Source organism: Astatotilapia calliptera, chromosome 11 (genome assembly GCF_900246225.1).
Source record: "Astatotilapia calliptera chromosome 11, fAstCal1.2, whole genome shotgun sequence".
Classification (NCBI taxonomy): domain Eukaryota; kingdom Metazoa; phylum Chordata; class Actinopteri; order Cichliformes; family Cichlidae; genus Astatotilapia; species Astatotilapia calliptera.
Genome location: NC_039312.1, coordinates 30,136,646 through 30,150,887, shown reverse-complemented (window position 1 = coordinate 30,150,887; position 14,242 = coordinate 30,136,646). Strand labels below are relative to the sequence as shown.

The 14,242-nt window shown below is 39.9% G+C and overlaps 2 protein-coding genes across 6 annotated transcripts in view; both read left to right on the top strand.

Annotated features, from left to right (window-relative positions):
* Positions 1-1,734: 1,734 nt before the first annotated feature.
* On the top strand, positions 1,735-4,328 carry elp6 (elongator acetyltransferase complex subunit 6). The gene is made up of 7 exons (XM_026183811.1): positions 1,735-2,177; positions 2,304-2,382; positions 2,483-2,553; positions 2,784-2,908; positions 3,046-3,253; positions 3,347-3,508; positions 3,854-4,328. The coding sequence occupies exons 1-7, from the start codon at positions 2,124-2,126 to the stop codon at positions 3,977-3,979; spliced, it is 825 nt and encodes a 274-aa protein (XP_026039596.1). The 5' UTR covers positions 1,735-2,123; the 3' UTR covers positions 3,980-4,328.
* A 1,713-nt stretch (positions 4,329-6,041) lies between these two features.
* Positions 6,042-14,242, top strand: part of scap (SREBF chaperone) — a 30,145-nt gene continuing 21,944 nt past the window's right edge. Inside the window, exons 1-4 of one of the 5 annotated variants that reach the window (XM_026183809.1) lie at positions 6,042-6,157; positions 8,299-8,349; positions 10,628-10,828; positions 14,037-14,157. In XM_026183809.1, the coding sequence (XP_026039594.1) occupies positions 6,150-6,157; positions 8,299-8,349; positions 10,628-10,828; positions 14,037-14,157 (381 nt within the window). In that variant the 5' untranslated portion in view covers positions 6,042-6,149. Of the gene's footprint in view, positions 6,158-6,477; positions 7,160-7,198; positions 8,026-8,298; positions 8,350-10,627; positions 10,829-14,036; positions 14,158-14,242 lie in introns of those variants that run through there. The other 4 variants (XM_026183807.1, XM_026183806.1, XM_026183808.1 and 1 more) reach the window with 4 other exon arrangements.

Below are 14,242 nucleotides of genomic sequence, written 5' to 3'. Positions count from 1 at the left end.
TGAAATAGAGACAAATGAAAAGAAAAACTGAACCCTTGAATCACTTCGATGAAGTTATCCGGGAGGTTTATTTTTCTGCAGTGTTTTGTTGCCAAGGCTCACATCGCTGCAAACCAATACAAAATTTGTTCTCAGTGATCACCTTCATCCTATCATTAAATCAATGCTTCTATCCTGAAGGAAGCAGTCTGCCACCATCCTCAGGGCACAAGGGGTCACTGAATGGTGAAAATTATGTGGCTCATGGTGTCGACTTTACAGTCACCAGATGTCAACTAAGCTGAACATCTATGGGATGTTTGGAAATTCCATGTCAGACAGTGTTGTTCACCACCACTATCAAAACACCAAATCAGGGAATACATCATGAAAAAATTGTGTTCATCCCTCCAGTGGAGATCTTTGACTTTAAAGCTCAGTGTTCATGTGGACTGAAGCAATTTTTCTTTACTGTTTTTGCCTTTTCTTTATTTCAAGTTAGTGAAAACCAAAGAAACTTTAGATATTCATCCTCTGGACACAACATGCGCCTGTATTTCTACTGGATATGTAAGTTTGATCTAAAATACCTTCAGGCAGTCAGGATTGAAATTAGTGGAAATAAAAAGAAAAGAAGTAATTGAATAAATTCAGCAAATCAGAATCAGGCAGCTAATGAGCTGTCTGCTTTTGCCGGTAATTTTACAGGCACTGCGATAATGTCATCACGTGCAGTTTCATTGCATTTACTGTAGTGATCTCTTTGGTGTTGAGTTGTGTGAGAGTTACACAGTGCCATCTGCTGATTGGAAAAATGTCCGGTGGCTTTAGTTCTGTTTCCCAGTTTAACTAGACCGAGCTGGTTGCTTGAATCATGAATGTAAGATGGATGACTTGATATACACACACACATTATGTAATCAGGCTTTCTGCATTTCAACACAAACCGTTCCTTAAATTTGGACGGCAACAACATCAAATATAGCAACAAAACTGTATGTTTCACAAAGACTTATCAGCTGACTGATGTCAAAATTTTGGAAACCTCCAGTGTGATGAGAATTGTTGAGGCAGAACAACCAAAAGGTTAATGAGTATTCCCTCAGAAGTGCTTCACCATGAATAGAATCTGTCATTAAGTTTAAACAGAGCAAGACATAAAATAAAAATGATGAAGAAGGATGTGCTGAGTGATGAATGTGCAGAGATTCAATCTTCAGATCTTTAATTGATTAATAATAAGCCAATACTGATTGACATTCAAGCGGCAAAAGAGATGCAAAATGACAGTTTTAAAAATGTATAGCAAATAGAAATATTTAATTGCAGTTTTTCATTTCACTTTTGTGGGCTGCTAGATATAGATTTCATATCACTGTTGGAACTTATTTAAATGCTAGATGTAAAAAAAAATGTCAGAGGAAAAAATGTGTCTCTGGAGATGAAGACTGGAGTGTGCAGGTGCATCTCTGAGGTGAAATTGGTCACTATTACCATGGAATAATAATAATAATAATAATAATAATAATAATAATAATAATAATAATAATACTTTAACATATATTCCTGTATATACCTGTTTTTGTGAAATACTCGGGATGCGTCTACCACCACGTCTATTACCACAGTACCACCAGCATGTGGGGCTGCTTGCACACGACATTAAGACGGCAACGCCGAAGAAGTTTCCATGTGCTTACGAAGATTGTCTATGAAGACGATGCGCACTCGCTACCACGCTTTCCTGTTTGCTAGCCCGTAGTGGAATTTATTTTTAGTATGATCGTAAGCCAAATATTAAGATTTGCCTTAATATTTGGCTTTATTATAGCTTGAGTGTAATGTGCCAAAATAAAAAAAATTGTGAAAATGATCGAAAAGATTGTCACGGATAAAGGGTCGGAGTGAGACCTCTTCTTTGGTTTATATTTCCAGGCGTTAACAACAAGCAGAAAGCAGAGACTGCGGAGAAAAGCTTTCTAATCTTTGATTTGTTAAAAATAGAATCGTAAGCCTTTAATTTTATCCCATATATGTACAAAACAGACATGTCGGTTAATTTCTGTTAAAATCTCCTGGTGTGTGTCACTTTGAAACCGTTTAGCTTGTATTATTTACAGTTAGCTTAGCTTCCAAGGTTAGCTATGTTTACAGAGCTCAACAGCATCCTGAACGCCACTCCAGACAGCTTCACTCAGGTAAGGAATGCAGTATTTTCAGTCTCACTTTGAACACTACTTTACTTGTAGTCGTGTATTTGTAACGAGCTTAAGTGCACTGCAAGTTATCCAGCGTCATTAAGTGCCACAATGCCCATCCTACAGGGGGAATTTATTTTAGTGTCTGACAGACAGAGTGATGCCTCTTTCCTCATTCACCACTTCCTGTCTTTCTACCTGCGAGGTGAGGTGTAACTTGCCACAGTATTGTCATTTTCTAGCTGTCTGTTTAACAGCTAATGTGTTTAATCTGTTTTTTTGTTTGTTTGTTTTTTTGGTTTTAGCGCGATGCAAAGTGTGTTTTCTGGGTCTGGTGCAGTCCTTCAGTCACTACAGTGCAATCAGTCAAAGACTGGTGAGTGTTAACTAACATTTTCTGCAAGAAAACATCAAAACCACTGGCATGAAGGGCAATTTCCATCCTTCCCCAGTGAGCCACTGTCATTAAAGACATGATATCTTATTCAAGATCTAAATCTATTTAAACAAGGATCAGCAGCAGAATTAAAACGCTTTATTAGTGACACAACAGGAGTCAAATATTTTTTTAAAAACCTCTTTTTTGCGTGAAATGTGTGTTCTCAGGGTGTAAGTTTAACACAGGCAAGGGAAAAGGGTCAGCTGATTTTCCTAGAGGGCCTTAAGGAGTCGCTATCTATTTTGATTCCTCAAGAAACCACAACAGGAAGTCAAGCCATGGACTTCCTCAGGTATAACCACTGTTCTTACTCATAACTTTCATTGCATAATTGTCACGTATTTAAAAAAACAAAACATGTTAACAAAAAAAAAAAAACCTCAACTGACTTTAGGACTAGTCAGACAGCATCACCTCCTTTGTCCCCAGAGATCCTACCGTTGGCCTGCAGAGGCTGTATGAGTTTGTGCGGTCCAGTGTGAGCAGTGATGGTGGTGGGGAGGAAGGGGTGGAAGAGTGGGGTCCTCCCGTTTTGCTGGTGGATGACGTCAGTGTGCTTTTGAGTCTGGGGGTCAGCGCTGGAGCCGCGCTGGACTTCAGCCACTACTGCAGAGCCACAGTCTGCTCTCAGCTACAGGTTAGACCAAAATGCCCTTTCATTAAAAGTCCTCTCCTCAAATTAAACTCAGTGGATTCTACAAATAATCTTATAAACATGTCTGCACTGCAGGGGAACATAGTGATGCTGGTACGCTGTCATGGAGAAGAAGCGGAGGATGATGGAAGTGATGAGGGATCAGAGTGGCTCCTCAAGGGCCTGACCCACCAGTGCAGCCTCACTCTTCATGTACAGGGTCTCCCAACTGGCTACTGCAGGGACATACACGGTCAGGTATGTGTGTATGTGGATGCAAATTTTCTAATTCAGACTGAACACATCAGAGACACAGATCTGCTCATTATCCAGGTGTTTAGATTCAGTTAACAAGTCAAAATCGATTTGAGCTTTCTATGTTATAGAGTTACAAATATTTGAACAGAAAGAGGGTAAAATGATTGTTTTTGGTAACTGTGATTAACATTTTTGTAATTAAGAACATTATTACTGACTAATTTTCTGTTGATTGATTACTTTATTAATCTCATTTCAGCTGAACTTGACAAAATCCATCTAGTGTCTATTTCTTGTCCTTAAACAGTATCAAATTTAGCACAAGGTGCACTGTTGTTTTTCCAGGTGGAGGTTTGTTGGAGGAGGAGACGAGGCGATGGGCAGCACACACAGAAGAAGCTTTTTCAGTACAAGGTCCACGATAAAGGAGCCTCCTTCTTTGCTCCTGGGACATCCAGCGCCGTTCTCTAGTTATACCCTTAGACACATTTAGTCTCTTTTACGTGACAACAGAACAACCACTGTTATGTTTTCATGTTGCGCAAATAGCAAATGCTGCCAAAGTGGTTGGTGAATTGGCCATGGCTGGTCACTGCTGTCAGCAAACAGTGTCTGGATCCCAAACCTTGTGATGGAAGGACATTGTGATCCAATTCCAGACCTCTGAATCTCCAGAGGATAGAGTTATTATCATGCTGACTCATGATGTTGTCATTATTTGGTCGATTTCAGTGGACGACTCAACAAAATACTCAGAATGCAGGATTGCTGGTGGTTTGAAAGAATCTTGTTAATGAATAAAAGTATTATTCAAAGAACAGTTTTGTGGAGCCGTGTTGCCAATTAATGTTAATATAATAAAATCGAATTCATTTTTTCTTATTTAAATGCACACATTTTACAACAACAGTTGTCTCAGGGTACATTACATTGTAAGAAAAACACACAAGTAAAATATGTTTGGAGAGAAACCAAGCCTACCTCATGAGTAAGCACTTAAAAACAGAAAACTCAAATTTTACTGGAAAAATCCTCTGGCAGAAACATACCTAGGGAGGTAATCCACCTCTGAAGGCAGACACCTGGAGATAGGTACAGGTGGGAATAGTTAACAATGATTAAAGCCCAAATGAGCCCAAAGAGTAAGAAGAAACAATCTTAATTCAATCTAATAGTGGTACTTGAATGCCTGGAGTATCCTCAGTGGTCACCTAAGTAGAGAGGGTGTCACTTGAACCCAAAATGGAAAGCTCTCCATCACATCCTAATTTTTAAAACTTGTAGTTGTGAGGAAAAGTGGTCTGTTGGGATAGTATGGAACTACGTGGTCTTCAAAATATGATGGACCTAATTAAGCGCTGTATAAGTGACGAGGATTTAACAGGGAGTCAATGAACAGAATATTAGAGAGTTATGAGCCTCCTTTGTTCATATTAGTACTCTTGATTCCTTCAGCATTTTGGATGAATTGAAAGGTCTTCAAAGATATCAGGGCACCTGATAAGAATTCTTCTGACTACTTCCTTTAGTGTTCAGCACAGCAGATCATCTGCCTCGATCTCACCCTATACCTAGAGTCCTCTCCTGCCACACCAACCCTCTGCTTGTCCTCCTTCACTACATCCATGAATCTTCTCTGTGGTCTTCCTGTTTTGCTCCCTCATCCTTGGAAGCTCCATAGTCAGTATCCCTTGTCCAATATAGCCACTATACCTCCTTCTCAAGCTTGTCCCTCTAACTCTGACTACAACCCGATCTGTCTCTCTTATGTACTTATTCCCGGCACCTTCAGCCCTGCTTTCTGTCTCTTCAGTGCAACCGTCTCTGACCCATACATAAAAGCAAGTTTCACTATAATAATAAATTACAATAATCTAGCCTAGAAGCCACAGACACGTAGACTCAAACAGGAAATTGGTTCCTAAATTTGCACAGGATGCCTAAAAAGTCGCCATCATATCCACTAGATGTCCCCACTGTAACAGCGTGCAAGTTGAGAGGTCGAAGGGGAGAGGTTTCATTGGGATATGACAGCCAGTAACTGCTGAGACGGTGCGTCTATATGTTGGCGTTTAATGGGAGGCATATGCGTTAGCATTTAGTAAAATCTGGAACCGAAGGAATAGAGCGATTGCTTACCAGTTCAACCACGAGGACAACATCAACTACAACAACAGCATCATTAGGAGGGACTCTGAAATTTGTCCAGGCAAGTTGAGCTGCGCACTGCTAGCATTAGCTGTGAAACTTAGCTTCGTGTAAGTGTAAAGTACCGGAACTGTTGAATTATTTATTATGTAGGTTACTCAATGTTGCTATGAATGTAGCGTTAAAGCTGCCGTCTTCGGGCTCGAATAAGCTCATAACTTAAGTGTGGTACTTACACATGAACCCGGAGCATCTCAGAGCGCACTCTAACGACGTGCTAACACCAAGCATGCTACCTGTAGTTTTACTCTATTATGCGCCGTTGTTGGAATCAATCTGTGGTACTTTATAAGCGACAGCTGTGTTAATTGAGGTATGTTAACTGTCACAATTTGTTTCTTTTTTAAGCTTAAAGCGTGGGTCCATATTGGGACCCGGGTTTATTTACAGCTAGCAAAGCTAATTGTTTGCTAGCAGGTTTAGCCTGAGCTTCATGACATCGTAAGTTTTTACATAATACATAAAACACATTGATCTATCATTATTATAGCTGTTTGTTCAGCACTTGTTTTCTGCTCTTATGTTTAAGGCATTTTAAGTGTTATTTAATGAACCATGATGAGGTAGCGGTGGATATTGTCAGCTAGCCTTTTTTGCACATGCCATTTTAATAATAAAGCTAGATGCTCTCATATGGAATATAAACCTGTCAGGGCAAACGGTGAGATTTAACTGTTCCCTTTGAGGTTTTTAATTGCATGTAAACATAATTTATCATTGCTTCAGCTCGGTGAGTGGTGTCTTCTCGCTCAATTTGACATTTGTTGGTAGGCACTTTCTAATGTTAGTTTTTGTAAATGAAATTAAGACGTGTGCATATTTAAACTGCACTTTCTGATTTTATTCATTAATCCCTGCCGGTTTCTGATTGTTGGTTTGATAATTACTGTGATTACCAGCAGGTGATATTGCAACAGGGTTGCATCATCCTTCTTGCAGTTGTTCATTGTCTTGTGATGGCTATGTCACAACCCTGGTTGCTTTAGTATACCTTAGAGCGTAAAGAAGACTTTAGCAAGTAATTTAGTATATGTCCATCAATTAACCAAGATATATTTCATTTTTAAAAACTGTATTTTGAGAGAGGTGCTTGTAAGGAAGTAGACCGCCTATTACGCACCATCTGTTATTCAAATGTGGTTACTCATTGACAGGACATTACCCTCTTTTCTCATCAGCGCTGGTTGTAAAAGTCGGCTCATCCATATTGAGCTGCTCTCTGCAATTATAGCAGGACTAATGGTCCTCAGTTATCAGAGGCGCATGCCTCAGAATTATGCAACTATGTCACTGAATTTTGATGCAATTATGCCACAAAGAACGGACACAGCTTAATGCTTGCTGGAATGTTTGTGGGTATTGGTATGGTGCTTGGATTTTTGCAGCAGTTTATGAGGAAATATTGTTTAAGGAATTTACATTCATGGCATGTGTTGAAAAGAGGTAAGCTTTGCGCTTCTAAATTTTATTGATAATTTGCATCTATAAACTCCGTGCACCATTTTTCTCATAGCAGCAGTCTTTTAGCTTTGTGCTTTTTGACAAAGTCTTACCTTAGTCTTAATCTGAAAGGTACACTAAAGAGGTCCACAATGATCTCCTTAACTGAATTTGCACTTGCAATGTGAAATGCTGTGTTTTGTGAGTAAATGTGCTGAGTTTTCATGTAAGATGCATACAAGCTGTTCTTTGTTAGATTATTTGTTTAGCACATACTCACAAATGCACATGGTTATTCATTCAGCTGAGACTTTTCCCTGACTTAGTCAGGAAATATTATTTGTGTTATATAATATATATTGTTTTTAATGTACTACAGCCATAGTGTTTGTTAGGGAACACCATCGTCTATCTTGTGATACAGAATAGGATTTCTGAATAATTGCTGGTCACTTGCCAAAAATGGCTGAAGATAAGAGAAAGGCTACTCCTTACCAGCACTTGACCTGTGACTGGTGTTAATATATCTGCCCTAGTTGTTACGTTTTACTTGTCAAGCCTCTCTCAAATACACCATGCTTTTGAGATGGTGAATGTCTTGGCTTGCTGTAACTGGCATAATAGTACGCTGGCCGGCTTTGGCCAGAGGAGGAGGGAGATGATGGGGGATGGCTACAGGTCCTGAGCCCTGCTCGCTGAGTTTCCGATCAGCTCAATCCGGGATTAGTTCACTGACGGAGATGGTGCTGACCCTTTGCCAAATTGGGCCTTACAGCTACACCCACTTACCCTGCTGGACAAACAACTGAGAGATGGAGGCATTCATTGAAAATTTTCCCTGGCAAGATGGCCCCTGGAACCAGGACCAGGTTGAGAGCAGAAAGTCATTACTTCAAAATCTGCCTTTAACGTTTGCTGCACCTATTGTGCAAGGTTACTAGGACATTGCTGTGTTTACTGTATGGAGTATTTATAACAGCAGATCAAGAGACTCCTGAGGCAAATTCCTCCCGGGGAATGTTTCCGCTGTTCTCGGGGGGACAAGCGGAGCAATTACACAGTCTGTCTGAGTCGAGGAGGGAGCACTGTGTTAACCACAAAGCGCACGTAAAGCTAAAAAAACCCACCGTTTCTGCTTTCAGGGGACTTCAGCGGGTGCAAGCCAGAGAGATAAACTGGTCTCCCATTGGCAGGTATGCTCTTAGAACAGTCTAACTTGTCTAACAACACTGTTTGGTTAACAGTTTCATGCTGCTTATTGACATGATTTTAGAAGCTGAGGTGAGAGCGGGTGGATTAAGATACTGAACAAATCCAGCTGCTGTATGTGTGCCAGGAAACCCAGTTAAATATTTTTAATAGAGCAGTGTTTACACTGATAGGCAGCTCTGAACGTGCCGACTGAGTAAACAGGGAAACGAGAACTGCGATTGGAGGCCAATTTGGTGATTGCGTTTGTTGTTAAGTGAACCACGTTTACGTCAAAGAGTTCAGTTTTTCCACCTGAGTTGACATCCGTGTTCAAGCACAGAGTCATGTTAAGGGGGGTCAGGCTGGAGAAATCAAATGTTGAATTCAGATAAGTCACATCAAACTCAGCAGTTAGTCTGGCAGTTTACATCATCCTAACATTAACATTTCTTTATTTGAACGATGGTCAATTTCCGGACGTTGTCATGATTGTGATTATTATTGTATAGAATGGAAACCAGAGATTATGATGCCAATCAGAGTTAAGAGTATGTTAACCTGTTGGTTGATCGACAAATTATCAGTGCATGGTGTCAGTTAAAAATATTTTTTTGTGTACTTGTACATATCTCTGTCGATACTCATATAATGTGTATAAAATGTGCACCTATGCCAGAGAACAATTCTTCAGTTCCTATAATATGGATGAAAGAATGTGGTCTACACAACTATCTAACTTTTAAATTTCAATCGATGGAAATAGCTAAACAAGTTTGCTGGTTTCCTTTAGCTGTTTCCTTTATACCATATGGCACATAGTATGTGTGCTGTACCATGGCTGGATAAATTGGGATCATCAAAGTTACCTAAAAGTTCAGCTACTAGAATTCATTAGCATCAATAATGAGTATACAGGACTGTTGTATTCAGAGTTTCGGGGCATCCTGTTGTATGAAAAGCATTTTGTTCTGTTTATAGCTATGGAAATATTAGGACTGGTTCAAAGGATGATTCATGTTGGAAGACTGCTAAGAAGTCCAGCAGTCAGATATGTGTTCCAATTGCTTTCTCTGTCCAAAGGTCGAAAGATATTTAGGTGGTGACTAATGATTAATGACTTAATGAATTCGTCTTCTACAAATAGCTTTTCAGTACCTGTGTTGTTATTATTATTTTATTTTTTTATTTCTTTAAATAGTTAAACATTACCCTCTTCCATTTTCACCATCATATCCTCCTGTGCATTATTATCTAAATGTAACTTTACAGGAAATTTCTGAGAAACAGTTGTTTCAGGGAACGTGGAGGTTGTAATTTTCCCCAGGTGTGACCAGTAAAGCATGTATGTTTCACTGCTGTACCACAGTTGGATATTTTCCACCGTGGGGAATGTGTCCACACCTTTTGGGCTACTGAATGAGTCGTGTGTTTAAGTGCTATGCAGCATGTGACCACAGTATGAGCTGGTTTGAACGAAAAAAACCACACTGTGCCTTTAGTTAGCAGTAAGAATGGCACCACAAGATGTGTGTAACAAATTAGTTTTCCAGGACAGAGCTTCTCAGTAACAGAGCTGACCTCTGTTTCTGTGTGTTAGTCTGTGGAGATGCACTACACGATTTGGCCTGATAAGAGAGGGATGACAATATTTATAAAACTTGCCTCTGTGCTGCTATTTTGTTCCACATGTGCTTACGTCTAAACAGTGACAACTGTGCCAGTTATTTAAAAATATGAAAACTGTTGCTTTTGTAATACATCTTTATAAGATTGCATTATTTAGACTGATTGGATGCAGTGTCAGCAATCTCAATATTTAAAAGTACAATCTATTTTCTCTGGAAGGAATTTATGCTTTTCTTAGACTAAAATATTGAAGTAAAAAAAAAAAAGTACTGTAATTTTGGATGTCAAATGTTATATGTCTGAAAAGGAAATATGTCTTATGTATGCAAATAATTATTTATCAGTTATAAAACAGGATTTCACTCAGTTTCACTATGTCTGATGAATCTCCATAACAAGTTTAGTCTTAAATATAAAGTCTTCCCCTTGTCCCTTCCCCTTTCTCTGAACTCTCAGATCTCATAGGAGTATATAAGACATTTTTTCCCCCTAGAAAATCATTAAATGACTTAATTATTATACCAGATTCCCCTCTGGATTAAAAGTTTTAAAATGAATAAGTTTATAGTCAAAATCATCCCACGAGTTTTGGCTTTAAAATGTGTGAAATTAAATATTCATTCGGTGAATCTATTGACTCGCTTGCACTCGTAGGTCCCTGGATGCCCCGCGGCGAACTGTCCTCGGCCGCCCAGTTCTTCCCAATGGCCGGGAGTTGACCAAGCCCACCAAGATGACGCTGCGCGAGCAGCTGAGAGAGAAGATTTCAGCGGCCTTCTACCGCCACGGGCTGCTGTGTGCCTCCTATCCAGTACCCATCATCCTCTTCACCTCGGCCAGCATCCTCACCTGCTGGTAGGTATTGAGTGTAATATAAGTAATTTGAGCATACAGGGAACAGTTTCAGTAATATGGATTTCTTTTTAACTTTGAAAAACTGACAAGCTGGCATTTACACCTACGTATTATACTGATGAGTTCATTGTGGAGCATCTACTCGTGTTCTTGTTCTTGTATACAACCAAGTACGTTAATGGTGAAACTGTCTGATTATGCTCCCTCTTATTCCTTATTAAGATACACCTTCCCCCTCCTCAGATTCACTTTTTACCTTCCCAGAGAGTGTGGTTGTGTTGAACAGTTGTACTGTGACCAGCTAGTTGACCACCTATGCAGGGTTCAGAAAACTGCTTTTGAAACATTGTCCAGGGCTGCCACGATTAGTCGACTAGTCACGATTACGTCGACGACTAATTTAATAGTTGACGCATCGTTTGAAGCTTTGTAAGATCCCGAAAGATGCAGGAATAAGTAGTAGGATTTTAAGAGCGTAATAACGGACTGAACGGGGCAAGGCTCACTAGAGCTGGTGAGAACACCGGACTCCCGGCAAATCATTTTCAAACCCACCGCCGTCTTTCGCTACTCAGGTTAAACATGATATAAAAGTCACTTAGGTAACTTAAAATGTGATTCTTTTTTTTTTTTAGTATTTTATTTGTTCCTCAGTAAATCAGTTTGGCTGAGATTAAAGTTATAGTTTTTACACAGCTTAATAAACGTCAAGCAGACAACTGATTATCAGAAGTGTGAGATGCTCGAGAATATACTCCGGTGTCCTGTTATATTTTAGATAGCAAGGAGCAGACGGCTGAGTTTATTAAACTCCACCGAAACACTGCAATCTGCATCTTTATTTTTAGTTAGCACATACCTTAAACACTTAAAGCTGTAAGCTAATGATAGTTATATAAGAGCAGATGCATGCTGGTGCAATAAGCTGTACGTTTTACGTCCAATGGATGCGCGATCTGATTCGTTGACTTATCGCAAAAATAATCGGTGACTAGTCGACTATCAAAATAATCGTTTGTGGCAGCCCTAGTCCAGTCAAAATCTACTAAACAGTACAGCAGACTGTTTTGCAAGAACCTGTGGACATGATGACCTCCTTTTAGTACCAATTCTGTTAAAAGATGAGAGGAAATCTTGTCATCCACTTTACAGAAACAGACAGATGGAGAAAGTGACTTCAGAGGGGAAAACTCAGTTGGCCAGTTCAGCTCAGTTTAACTGGCCATCTGTACACACACAACAGCCTCCTGCTGACATGATGACACAAACATTCACTGAACTCACACACATATCTCCTCTTGCTAAATCACTCCTCAAAAGAGAGGACATGGGTCAGAGTTTGACAGGCTTTGTAAGTAAAGGCATTGTAAAACAATCAGAAACGCACACATGCACCTGCAGCGTGCTGTCCTTGCTGCAACTTACAGCAGGGGTGCTGACCAAATGGGCGACTGACTACCACCCGGGGTAAAATGAAAGAAAAGAGCTGGACAACGGGGATGTTAAGGCAGGGCTAGAGCAGAGGGCTGTGAGAAAGTGGCCCTGTGAGAATGGGATGCCTGTCCCTCCATCTGCTTGTCAGGAGGGGGGCTGGCTCGGCACAAAAGAGGCCTTTGTGGAGGTACAGTGACCTAGGAGAGTGGAGGAGGCATGAGGGAGAGGGAGGTGAGGCACAGCGAAAAGCAGGCAGAGGTTTCCATCGAAAAGACAAGAATTGATATTTGTATTAGAGTACAATATGTTCATATAAGCTGTCTGGATACAAAGGTACCAGTGACCCAATTGATCCTTCATCAGCTGCTGAGATTTCTGAACCTCTGTCAGACCACTTTTCCTTTTCCAGCTAAAGATGTACATCATCAAAAATTAAAACGTAACTTTATTTATACTGCTAAACTGGGGTACAGCTCAACTGCTGAAGGCTGTATTGTGTCTTTTTTTTTTTTTTTTATAGAAAAAAGAAAAAAAGTGTGATGGTGATGTTTGGGGAGCACTTAATTTTCTCCAGGCTTGACCTCATTAGGAGAGAGCCCATTTTTATTAGATGAATTCTTACTTTGTTTTATCCTCAGCGGCCTTGACGACAGCCATGTGGGCAGCACAGCTACAGCTTAGTTTAATTAAAAGTGAACAATTTGTCAGCAGCTGCTTTTGATAATTAAATCATGATTTATTTTTAATATAAATATTTAATTTCTTTTACATTCTCTCATGTGAGAATTTGATGCATTTCTTTGACATTAAAACTATTTTGACTTTTGGACTATTTATCAACTACAACACGACCTTAGATTAAGGTTATGCTAACAAATAGAGGTGTATCAGTGTTTTTCTTGTTTTTGACAAAATCAACGAATTCAGAAAGTCAGCATTGCGTTAATTGAGAATAAAATTAGTTGTTAGTTGTAGCCTGAGTGGGAAGCTTGAGGTGCTCTGCTAAAATCCCTATTATAAAGCTGATGAAGGCACATTTGATTACTTTTGGCTGAATTTGACATAATTTAGGCATAAGAAAAAAATAAAAATGTAGTTTGTGGGGGTTTTTTTGTTTGTTTTTTTTAAAGAAGGAATTGACTTCCTTTGATAATTTTGTGATGACTTTTTTTCCATTTTAAGTAAGCACCAAGACAGTGGGCATACATCCAAAACACTTCAGAGAGTCTTTTAAAAGCTTTATTCCATCCACCTCTGTTGCCACCACCAGCTCAGTCTTTCAGGTATTTTTCAGGGTTGCTCAACACTATCATTTCAAACTGAACGTGCTTCCTCTACATATAGACACATGCAGAGAAGGAATGAAAGAAGGGAGTGGTTTGGTTCTCAGATGAAGTTTGTTTTCTTGAAGACCTGCCCATTTCCAGGAGAACTAGGGAGCGGGTCTCTCTGGGTTGCGCATGAAACTTAATCTGGCAGGAAAAGCCAGAGGTGCTGGTTTCATCTACTCAGAAGTGTTGCAACATGCATCACAGGGAAGCACTCACCGTTATCGTGGTGGCTTCATTGGTCCGTAGTGTATAGCTGTCTGCTGCTTTCTTTGAAAGCATGCATGTGGGTTTGCGTTACAGTGAGAATGTCTTTTCCATTTATTAATGAATGAACAAAAGGATGTAGATGCATAAATATAAGTTGAACTAAATTCCCTTGTTCCTATTGTTTGACATGTGAACCCCCCACCCCCCACCCCACCCCCACATTCTCTTCCTGCTAGCTATCCGTTATTGAGGCTCCCCCTGCCTGGGACGGGTCCTGTGGAGTTCACCACAGGGCTGCGAGACTACAGCGTTCCTTTCCATGAGCCTCAGGGTGACTTTGGAGAGCGCCCTGACTGGGTAGGAGAAAAAAACATGAAATCCATAAGATTTGTTTTATTTCCTTGGGATGTGTTTAAGCTTTGGCATTCAAACCTGAAATACA